At 46.2% G+C, this 11,817-nt stretch overlaps 1 protein-coding gene across 1 annotated transcript; it reads left to right on the forward strand.

Moving 5' to 3' along the window:
• Positions 1-6,545: 6,545 nt before the first annotated feature.
• Positions 6,546-11,677, forward strand: LOC137599004 (large ribosomal subunit protein uL18). The gene is made up of 8 exons (XM_068319625.1): positions 6,546-6,639; positions 7,082-7,151; positions 7,240-7,355; positions 7,549-7,683; positions 7,785-7,987; positions 10,491-10,668; positions 11,356-11,444; positions 11,523-11,677. Exons 1-8 carry the CDS (start codon positions 6,637-6,639, stop codon positions 11,620-11,622), a joined length of 894 nt encoding a protein of 297 aa, XP_068175726.1. The 5' UTR covers positions 6,546-6,636; the 3' UTR covers positions 11,623-11,677.
• The last annotated feature ends 140 nt before the right edge of the window (positions 11,678-11,817 follow it).

Here is an 11,817-nt window from a genome sequence, read left to right on the forward strand (position 1 = left end):
CCAGGTCAGTCAGGTGGTAGTTCCCAGGGGACACCCCGGAAACTCGCTCACAGACCTTGGACATCAGATGGTCAATGAGACAGTTAAAAAGGTCGGTGGCCAGGGCATCGAAGGTACGGCGGATGGAGCAACTGAACTCGGTGGAGATGTTTGGATCACTGAGTAGGGAGGAGTCCAAACGCGGTTGAGGCTTGGTGTGCTGGTTGGCTCCCAGCTTTATCTTGAGCTGGGCCACCAGCAGACAGTGGTCAGTGTTGCCAAGCAATGCTCCTTTGTACAGTTGGTGACAAACGACTCCCAGCATGGGGAGGTGACGATGTGGTCTAAAGCTTTCCTGGTTCTGCCATCTGGGCAGTACCATGTCCAGTGATGGATTAGTTTTGTGGGAAACCAGGTGTCAGAGGTTGTCGTGGTGGCAGAGAAGGAGAAGGCGGTGACCGTTGTCGTTTTTAAGCCTGTCAGCAAAAGTTGTGCCGACAGATGAGCCTGTGGACCGATCATTGCTGGAAAGAGTGGCATAGGGGTCAGTGAGAATAATGGTGATGTCGTGTGGTGGGGCATCCTTCGCATCCTCATCAGTGACATCGGTGGGAGCATAGGCAACAATAACCGTCATCTTGATGTGTTGGTGGGGAAAGCGAGCCGACAGCAGTCTGTCGCTCAGAGGAATCCAGCTGATGAGGCACTTACGATGGGCCTTTGGGAAGGCAAGTGTCATGTAATCGAGGCCTGTCTGTCTCTCGGGGCCGCTCCAGATGTAGCAGTGGTCGCCTGCTGTTGTTTCACCATTGCCTTGCCATCGTACTTCACAGAGCCCTGCCAGGGTGATGTTATAGTGCAGAGCTCTCGGGACAGCAGAGAGGCAGCTCCAGGGCGAAGGAGTGTCTGGTCGTTCCATGTGGCAACACGGGTCCTACGACGAAGGTTGATCCGTATCCGTTGGTCGGGGGAAGGCTGGGGTCCGTTATCGTGTTGGTCAGTCCGGCTTCTTTTTCTGGTCAGTTTCATAACAAAGGGTTTCTTCTGGGTGGATTGTTAGCCCACCGCAGTAAGGGCTAACAGTAAAAGTGAGTTACATAATTTAGTCTGGAAGTGATGACAGCATGGCTTAATTTCTCCGCATCATTCTGTTTTAAAATACGCTTGATTTTAGCAATATTATGGAGATGGAAAAAGGCCATTCTAGTAACCTGTTTTATGTGTGAGTTAAATGACAAATCCTGATCAAATATTACACCGAGATTCCTCACAGCGGTTTTGGCCTCAACAGTGATGCCATCCAAGGCAATTATATCACTGGGCATTACATCCCTCTTGGATTTTGGGCCGTGCACAATGACCTCAGTTTTACCAGAATTTAGATACAAGAAGTTATAGGTCATCCAATCTGTAATCTCTTTAATACACTCCTGTAGTTTGTCCAGCTGACTGGCTTCATCAGGTTGAATCATCAGTGTTTCCTTATCAAATTGCCTAAAGGAAGCATGTGTAAGATAAACAATACTGTACCAAGAACTGTGCCTTGAGTTCTCTGCGCATTCTCTGCGCATTCTCTGCGCATTCTCTGCGCATTCTCTGCGCATTCTCTGCGCATTCTCTGCGCATTCTCTGCGCATGCGCGAGCAGGCTGCAGTTTCCTCTGCTCAGAGCGAGTTTGTTTGCATAATTTTGCGTTTTTTTCTATGTTTCTGCGTGTATTTTTCTAACGTTAAATTATATAATGTATAGTGATATGCTAGTGTACTCCAGGGAGGAGTTGATGTCCATGAGGGTCAAAGGAGACCCAGCAACACGCGATCTCATCCCCGCTGAGCTCCGACGGAGATATCACGGATGCTGAGCGGGTCGAGTTGAAAGGACTAGACTAACCACTAGAGCCGCTAACCGGAGGAGAGTCAAGCCCTCCGTCCCCTCCGTCATCACGGGGAACGTGAACTCTCTACCCAACAAGGTGGACGAACTGACGGCGCTGTGCAGGAGTGATCATCGCTACCGGGAGACCAGCTTGTTGGTGTTCTCAGAGACGTGGCTGACTGGCGACGTGCCGGACGCTAACGTCCGACTAACCGGCTTCTCCTCCGTACGAGCGGACCGGGACACGAACACCGCCGGTAAGAAGAAAGGAGGTGGATTAATCATCTATACCAACGATAGATGGTGCCATCCGGGACATGTGACGGTGAAATCAACACTGTGTAACCGCGATCTGGAGCTAACAGCTGTTAGCATCAGACCCTACTACCTGGCGCGTGAATTCTCACACGTCATCGTCATGGCCGTCTACATCCCTCCACGTGCGGACCCTGAGACGGCACGAGAGACCATCTGTGGGACCACCTCTGCTCTTCGGACCCGGCACCCGGAGGTGCTCGTCATCATCACCGGTGACTTTAACCACGTCACCTTGGACTCATCTCTCCCCACAATGGTCCAGTGTGTAGACTGTCCCACACGGAAGAACAGAACCATCGATCTGTTCTACGCTAATGCTAAGGAGGCATACACCGCCACCCCCCTCCCTCCACTAGGTAAATCAGACCATAACCTAGTGTACCTACAGCCCACCTACATCCCGCTGGTGAAACGGCTGCCAACACGACAGGTCAGGAGGTGGTCCCCGGAAGCAGAGGAGATGCTGAGGAACTGCTTCCAGACCACCGACTGGGATGTTATTGTGGGCTCACATGGGGAAGACATTGAGGGGGCAGCTCAGTGTTTTACAGACTACATGAACTTCTGTGTGGACACCGTGGCCCCTGTCAGGACAATCAGGTGTTACCCCAACAACAAACCATGGGTAACCAAGGAAGTCAAGGCTGTCCTGAACAGGAAGAAGCGGGCGTTCAGGAGCAAGAACGAGGAGGAGATGAGGAAGGCCCAGAAGGAAGTGAGACTCTGCCTGAGGGAGGCCAAGGAGGCGTACAGGAGGAAGCTGGAGAAGCAGCTGGGGCGCAACCAAGTGCGGGAGGTCTGGAATGGGATGAGAACCATCACCGGACACGGGAAAGGGCGCAGCACTGTGGAGGGGAATATTGAACGAGCGAATGAACTTAACAGCTTTTTCAATCGGTTCAGCTCCCCCACCACTCCCGGCTCCTCGTCCCAGGCCTCTCCTGGCCTACAGACCTCTCCTGGCCTACAGGCCTCTCCTGGCCCTACAGACCGCTCCACTGATGCTCCCTCCTCCTGTGCTTCCTCTCCTTCCACCCCTGCCACTTCTCCCGAGCCCACTCCAAGAACTGCGAAGCTCAACGGCCCCCCCTCAACCACTGGACTTCCAACCTCGCCACAACCTCCTGCTCCCACCACGACCGAGACCATCATCACTGCAGACCTGGTGACGACAACGCTGAGGAGGCTCCGTCCCTACAAGGCGGCTGGACCAGATAAGGTCTCCCCAAGACTCCTCCGAGCCTGTGCTTCGGAACTAGGGGACCCCCTGCAACGATTGTTCAACCTCAGTCTGCGGCTGGGGAGGGTCCCGTCACTGTGGAAGACCTCCTGCATTGTCCCTGTACCCAAGAAAGGACGCCCTACTGAGCTCAACGACCACCGACCGGTCGCTCTTACCTCCCACGTAATGAAGACCCTAGAGCGACTGGTCCTGGAGCTCATGCGTCCACAGGTGCAGGGTGCTATGGACCCTCTCCAGTTTGCCTATCAGGCCAAGGTTGGGGTTGATGATGCTGTCATGTACCTCCTCCACCGCACACTCTCCTACCTGGACGCCGGGGGCTGTGCCGTCAGAGTGCTCTTCTTCGACTTTTCGAGTGCCTTCAACACCATCCAGCCCCGGCTCCTGCAGGATAAACTGACCTCCATGGCTGTGGACCCCTACCTCGTGAGCTGGATTACGGACTACCTAACGGACAGACCCCAGTACGTCCGTATGGGGGACTGTTTGTCTTCTATGGTGACCAGCAGCACGGGGGCGCCACAGGGGACCGTTCTATCCCCCATTCTCTTCACCCTCTACACATCAGACTTCAAGCACAACTCGGATACATGCCACATACAGAAGTACTCTGATGACACCGCGATAGTGGCATGTATCCGGGAGGGTGATGAGGGGGGGTACAGGGCATTGGTGGCTGACTTCGTGGAGTGGTGCCAACAGAACCAGCTCCAGCTCAACGTCTCCAAGACAAAGGAGATGGTTCTGGATTTCCGGCGGGCACCTCCCTCTCCACAGCCGGTGATCATCAAAGGCAGTGAGGTGGAGGTGGTAGAAAACTATAAGTACCTGGGACTGCAGCTAGACAGCAGACTGGACTGGTCACTCAACTCCAACTGTGTGTACAAGAAGGGGCAGAGCAGGATGTACTTCCTAAGGAGGCTTGCCTCCTTCAACATCTGTCCTAAGCTCCTTTTCATGTTCTATCAGTCCGTAGTCTCCAGTGTGCTGTCATACGCCATTGTGTGTTGGGGTGGGGGGGCCAGGAAAAGAGATATGGACCGTCTGAACAGACTCATCCGCAGAGCAGGCTCAGTGGTCGGGCTGAGCCTGGACTCTGTGGAGACGCTTCTGGAGAGCAGGACCATGTCTAAAATTAAGGCCATCATGAACAACACCAGGCACCCCCTACACACCACCTTCTCCCAGCAGAGAAGCACCTTCAGCGGCAGACTGCTGTCACACAGCGCCTCCACAGAGAGGCTGAGGTCCTCCTTCGTGCCCCGTGCCATCAGGGGGTACAATGACTCTCTCAGGAGGAGCGGGGGGGAGGTGGCGAGGTCAGCACGGGGTTGAATATGGATTTAATTTAATTTAATTTAAATTTAATTTTATACTGTTGTATATATATATATATATATAATTTATTTATTTTTTATACTGTTTTATATTTTAATTCAATTTTATACTGTTTAGATTTTATTTTATACTGTTTATATTTTAATACTGTAATATTTTTAAATTTTATACTGTTTATATTTTAGTTATAGTTTAGTATATAAGTCCTGTTAGTGCTGCATGTGTCTGTCTGTTAGTGTAATGTATGTCTTGTGGTATGTCCTGTGATGTCAATGTTTCCTTTTCTCCTGGTGTTTATCCAGTATTATTTGTTATTTAATGCCTGAGCAGTGGATATATGCAATTTCCTCCGGGATTAATAAAGTATCTATCTATCTATCTATCTATCTATTGAGGAACTTCATAACTAACTGTAGTGGACTGGGAGGAGTCATTATTAATGTTAAGAAACTGGGAATGGTCAATTAGATAGGAATTAAATCACGTCAGCGCTGATCCCTTAATATTAATCATTTTGTCCAGTTATTTCAATAGAATATTGTCAATTGTGTCAAAAGCTGCGCTAAGATCAAAGAGAACCAATATGGAAACTAGAACCAATGCAGTCACAGACTGCAACATCCGGCAACACCCCTGAATTCAAAATTTTACCGTGACCTTTTTGCATAAGTCAAAGATCAAAACTAGTGCCACTGACTTACTTTCATAGATCAAAGAACTAGCTTTGATCTACGGTATTATTCACACTGACCTTCTCCCCCGTCTTTCTATCTTATCCAGTTCCTCAGTGTACAAAAGTTAAAATTTGACCTTGATCTAGTTTTTTCAAGGTCAATGTCATCATTTTCATTCCCTTTGCCGCCCAAGTAATGTACTTTTTGTTTCATCTTTCTATCTGCAATGGTTGCGAAGATATTTGGTGGACTGACGGACAGACTAAAGGACTAATGGATGAACACACAAACACACAAACGCTGACAATTACAATTCATCAGTGCTTTGAAGCTGGATGTAACAAGTCCTCTGTAGTAAGGTCATTGTTAACTTTGACATGTGCTGTTTCTGTACTAGGTTTTGTATGTTCAACAGTTCATTGACAATTTCCCTAAAACCTGACTGAAAATTTTCAAATGAAGTGTTGGTTTCAAGGAAATCACATAAGTGATTAGCGACGATTCCCATAGGAGAAATTATTTCTCCACTCTGGTATTGGTTCTTGTCAGTCACATGCGTGTATATGTGTGTCCAGGTCTGTGACACAAACACACACAGACGCATGCAGGCACGTATGCACGCGCACACACACACACACACACACACACACACACACACACACACACACACACACACACACACACACACACACACACACACATACACACAGGGGCCTGTAAGCATGCTGATGAGAGGTATAGAGGAGGGCAGGTCTGTGATGGTGCACCCCCAATGAGCAACTTGTAAAGGAGATGGTGCCTTGTTCAAGTGCACTTCGGCAGCGCTTAGGTCAAGAGGTGAACCGGCACCTCTCCGATGCCAGTTTACATTCTGAAATGTTTTGGTCCACGTAGGTCTTGAACCAGCCAAGACTGAATGGACTGAGCTACATACTGTTTGTGAAAAAGAGATAAAATCACAGAAGAACGTGGTTAATAATAGTTCCAATCAGACTGTTCTTGGTTATTAGTTATTTTCTTAATGTAATGACATCCCCAACCCGGTAGGGGGCAGACTGGTAGATCCTCTACTGCGTATCGTCTTCCGACTTCCTGTGACGCGCTATTTACCGAGCATGCGCACGACAAACTTCCTTTTTCTAGTGCAGCGGAGTCGAGCCCCAGTCTTTGGCTCCGGGCTCCTTCATAAGGAGACTAAAAGACTGCAAAATGGTTTGTTATCTGTCCCGATATGTGCTTACGTGTGTACATAATTCATACATGATGTGCTCTGTGGTCTCAGACGTTGGAAAACATGCTCCTGGTGCTCAGATGACGTTAGATTGAGTCGTGCTAATGCTGACCCGGTCGGTCCAAACGTGGCCTAATGGCTGCTCTCACACAAATCGCTTCCAGCTGAACCATGAATATTGTGTTTTCATGACTACGTGACCTGTGAGGCCTCCCGTTCATGCCTATAAATGTCCATTCATACAGTTATGTATCAAGACTCTCAGCGAATGTGTAGCAACCATGCTAACTTCTTGCACATTTTCATTAGCTGAGTGTGCTAATGTTAGCCGGAGCTAATGGTAGTCACGGACCGTGTCTGTCTTATCAGCACTATAAAATAAAGTGTAGGTCTTGTATATTCATCCGGTCTGGTGTCTTTCAGGGTTTTGTTAAAGTGGTTAAGAACAAGGCCTACTTCAAGAGGTATCAGGTGAAATTCAGGAGGAGGAGAGGTAAGTCCCTCTGTTTCTGTCTCCTTCCTCTTGCAGGGATTATTATTTTAGGTGACATTTATGTAATTGAAGTGTATTTTCGTTCTAGAGGGAAAGACTGACTTCTTTGCACGTAAACGCCTGGTTGTTCAAGATAAGAACAAGTACAATACGCCCAAGTACCGGATGATTGTCCGTTTTTCGAACAGGGACATTATCTGCCAGGTGAGCTGATGCTGGGATCAGTATAAAAAGGCAGTAGTTTTATATGGTATGCAGCATGTGTCAGTTAAGTGTCTTCATCTGACTGTATTCCAGTACTTCCTGCAACAAGTATTCCATAGTAGACAATGCAGGTACACTATTACTACAGCTTCGATAATTGTGGAGGTTTTGATGGCTTTTCTCTGCATTCCAGATTGCCTACGCCAAGATTGAGGGTGACATGATCGTATGTGCAGCCTATTCACATGAGCTGCCAAAATATGGAGTCTCTGTCGGCTTAACGAACTACGCAGCAGCCTACTGCACTGGTCTGCTGCTGGCCCGCAGAGTACGTAAAACTGGTCCTGTCCCTTCTATTTCCTTTTCTCAACATGGTTCATGTTTTTGTAATAAATTTTCAAATTGTTTTGCAATCTTTTTTGTTGGCAGCTTCTGAACAAGTTTGGCTTGGATAAGGTGTACGAAGGCCAGGTGGAGGTGACGGGCGATGAGTTCAACGTGGAGAGCATTGACGGTCAGCCGGGTGCTTTCTCCTGCTACCTGGATGCTGGGCTTGCAAGAACCACCACAGGCAACAAGGTGTTTGGTGCCCTGAAGGGAGCCGTGGATGGAGGCCTGTCCATCCCCCACAGGTAACCCCCCCCCACACTCGATGGCAGAAGACATGGACTTGATGAAATGTTCTATTTTCTAATTGAAGTGTTTGGAGAAAATAAGGTTGAAGATGAAACCCCATTTTGGAATGAACTCTATTTTCCATGACAATTTTTTTATTTTTCACAAAATATAGATTTTGGGAAGACACAGGGATGTCGCAAGTCTTACTTGCATTAACTCATCGGCTGCCATTTTCAGAGCAGAGTTTTCCATACTGCCAGTGTTTTTGAGCATTTTGACAAAAAAATGTTTTGAGGTCCACAGAATATTGAGTTCTATGACCATGAACACAGTTAAACTCTCCAAAGAAAGTGTAGACTCATCAGGGGAAAAAATTGTTTCCAGCTTTTTGGCTTGTTTAGTTGTCGGCAGAAGTACAGATGGTGGTTTCAGAAAAAATAACCAAGCTTTTTTTTCCAAAGAGACATGTTGAGCAGAACAGAAACTTGAGAGCTAATAATTTTAGCTTTAATGACTCCTCAAACATCTCTACAGTTGTTTATTTCTATAAAACAACAAAAACAATGAAGAAAAGAAGAATATTGGTAGGGGAGTGCCGCCAGACCCCAGCCCTCCTGCTAAAACACATAATTGACGTCTTTAGACCTCATTGGCAGTGAACGTTCGGATTTGAACTGATGTCTAAAGACATCAATAACAGCAAGTGAGTTAATGACATTGGGGTGTTGCAATGTTGCAATGCAAACTATTTGATTATTTATGGGAATGTAGACGTTTATGAACCCTCCCATACTGATATTAACCATCCTCTATCTGTATTACCTTTTTCCACACTCTTATAGATTGTTTAAAGCGCTTTTAAGTGTTTCTTTAATACACGGAAGTGCACTGTGATCCGTGAGACTCGGAACGCAGCGCACTTCCGGATGCTGTCAGCCAATAGCATGTGCATACGATATCCCGTGACTACCTACTAAAAATCTGCGATGTAGTAAAAACCTGCGATGCAGTGAAGCCGTGCATCTTGAAGCACGAAAACTCAAGGGATTAATGAACTTTCAAAGACTGCCATGAATGACTCATTTCTGCAGACTGATACAACAGCAGTGTGGTTTGCGGTTGGGTGCAGAGAGTGCTCTGATTGGTCACCTAATCTGAGCTGCTTACAGATATTTGAATGGAAAATATAAAGGTGCTTCTTCAGGAAATCATTAAATTGCTTCAGACCCATTCAGACAACAGGTAGGCATGTCATCAGATTGAATCGTTGTACTGTTGTGCAGATCCTGCTGCCCACTTTGGGTGAAGAGACATCACTGCTAGGATTAGAAAGACTAATATTGGTGACATGAGTTGAGATGTTAGCAACGACCACAGTTTGTTTTAGTGCAGTCGATTTACATTGTATGCAGAACAGCAGGCTGTAAGTTCTAGTCTCTTTAGAGACTCAGGACTGTGTTGGAAGATAAAGATGGAGGACATGATTGTAAAGTTGTCTGAACCACTTAACTCTGATCAGTCACACTCAAACCAGTTGTGTGTAATGTGGGGGCAGGATAAGTGGTCCACTCATTGAATCAGACGTTGAATAGTTTGGTGCAGGTTGAATAGTGGATTGAATTGTTGTAATAGAGGGTTTTGAGTTCTGAGCTCAACTCCTGCATCCTGTGGAAAAAACTGGCATCAGGTTATTAACTCAAAACAAATACAAAGTGTCAGCATGAGTTTACCTACAGCTGGAAGGAAAACTAATTGTAAATTAATCCGTTCAACAAACGGTTTTGTTTCCACATTGAACAAAAAGCTTTTTACTGTTGCCTTGATTTGAACCTTCTGGACATCATCCTTTGTAAGATGATTACAGATCAGATGTTGAAACCTTGAACCAGCTTCATTGATGTAATTGACGTTTGTCAGATATACGTTAGTCCACAGTGGATTATCAAAGTTTACTGAAGACATGAAAGAAAACCAGCGTCTGGATTTGCCCGTCAGCCAGATAACCAGAAACAAGATGTCTGTGTAGGTTCTCAGTTATCCAGGTCATGGTTATCCAAAGCTGTTTAAATCAATCCACTGGATGTTACAGTTCTTTTTAGACGTTTCGTCTCTCATCCAAGAGACTTCTTCAGTTAATTTCAGCGTTGCTTGAATCATTTTGCATCTGGTGACTTCTTGGTATAAACAAAGAGCAAAGAAGGTCTGAGAGAAAACCATAAAAACGAGGGGTTTTGTCCTGAAACCCATTTAATCCAATGGCTTCCTGATAATTCGAATCATAAAGTTACAAAATAAAAACGTAATTTTAACTTCTCAGTAGATCAGATGTCTGATTTCCTGTCCTTCACAGTTCTGTTGCCCCGAATTTGCTCTGTGGACACATGGAGGGGAAGGCTGTAAATGCTCAGCCAGGTTTAAATAATTAGAACGCTATCCTAGCATTTGAGAGTTTGGAGGCAGCTGTTGGTTAGCAGGGCCTGTTTCCTTTATTCAGAGTTCTGTGTGTTCTTCCTCCAGCACCAAGCGCTTCCCTGGGTATGATCCAGAAAGCAAGGAGTTCAACGCAGAGGTTCACCGCAAGCACATCATGGGCATCAACGTGTCCGAGTACATGAGCTACCTGATGGAGGAGGATGAGGATGCGTACAAGAAGCAGTTCTCCCGCTTCATCAAGAATGGAGTCACCCCTGATTCGGCAAGTCTTTTCCCATTTGACTTCATGCTCTTTCACAACGTATACACAGCAAACCATGAGTCCAGCTGCTATTCTGATGGATCTGAACCAGGAATCCTTGTAATTCAGATTGGAGACCTGACCTTCAGAGATTTAAGTAGATGTCAGCCACTAATGAGAGCGTCTGACAGCTAGTTCCACACACAGTACATAGGGCAATTCATGAGTGGTCCGAGTCGCAGTCCTTTGGTCATATGACCACAATGAACAGATAGGTCATTCTGTAACCAACGGTTACAGAATGGATTACGGTTACGGTGTTTAATGTATTTTTCTATTGGCGACAGGCGCAAAGTATTTTATGTCAGAATGTCTCTGATAATCTGTTCTGCAGAATGAGGCTCTCATTTGTCCCTTATGTGTTGACAAATTTAGGATGCTTGATCATTAATGGATGAATGTCTGAAAAACAGGTTTAGTGATAGTTAGTATTATGACAGCAGCTTTTGGTTCATGGTGTCCGACTGTGTGTTGAACAGTGATCATGACATAGAACTGTGTAGGAAAACAAGAATATAAATGGAATGTTAAAGGCTAACATACTTTTGTAGTTACATGCTGAGATTTATATTTTCATATTTTTGGATATTTTATTTCAGATAAAACTTTTCAGCGTTGTGACTGTAAATGAAACTTTGATTCTTCCAGATTGAAGAAATGTATAAAAAAGCTCATGCCTCTATCCGTGAGAACCCTGTCCATGAAAAGAAGCCTCCCAAGGAAGTCAAGAAGAAGAGGTGAGACGTTGAGATTTGTCTTCTTTACAAGCTGCTCTTTAAGAACCTTTGGATGCTAACATTCTGTCCTTGACCTAGATGGAACCGTGCCAAGCTCTCTCTGGCCCAGAGAAAGGACCGCGTCGCCCAGAAGAAGGCCAGCTTCCTCCGGGCTCAGGAACAAGAGGTTTCAGACTGAGGAGTCGGTCTGCGTCCAAAAAAATTTGTTCAATAAATATTTTGAAAAAGTTAAATCACCTTGTGCACTTGGTCTTGTGTTGTGTCTCGGTCCCCTCATTGGAAGCTCTTGATTACTGTAGGATAATTTAAACCTGGCTGCTTCTGATTCATTCTTAATTCTCAAGATGTCCTGTTGGACACATTTCCTACACTG

Source organism: Antennarius striatus, chromosome 7 (genome assembly GCF_040054535.1).
Source record: "Antennarius striatus isolate MH-2024 chromosome 7, ASM4005453v1, whole genome shotgun sequence".
Lineage (NCBI taxonomy): Eukaryota > Metazoa > Chordata > Actinopteri > Lophiiformes > Antennariidae > Antennarius > Antennarius striatus.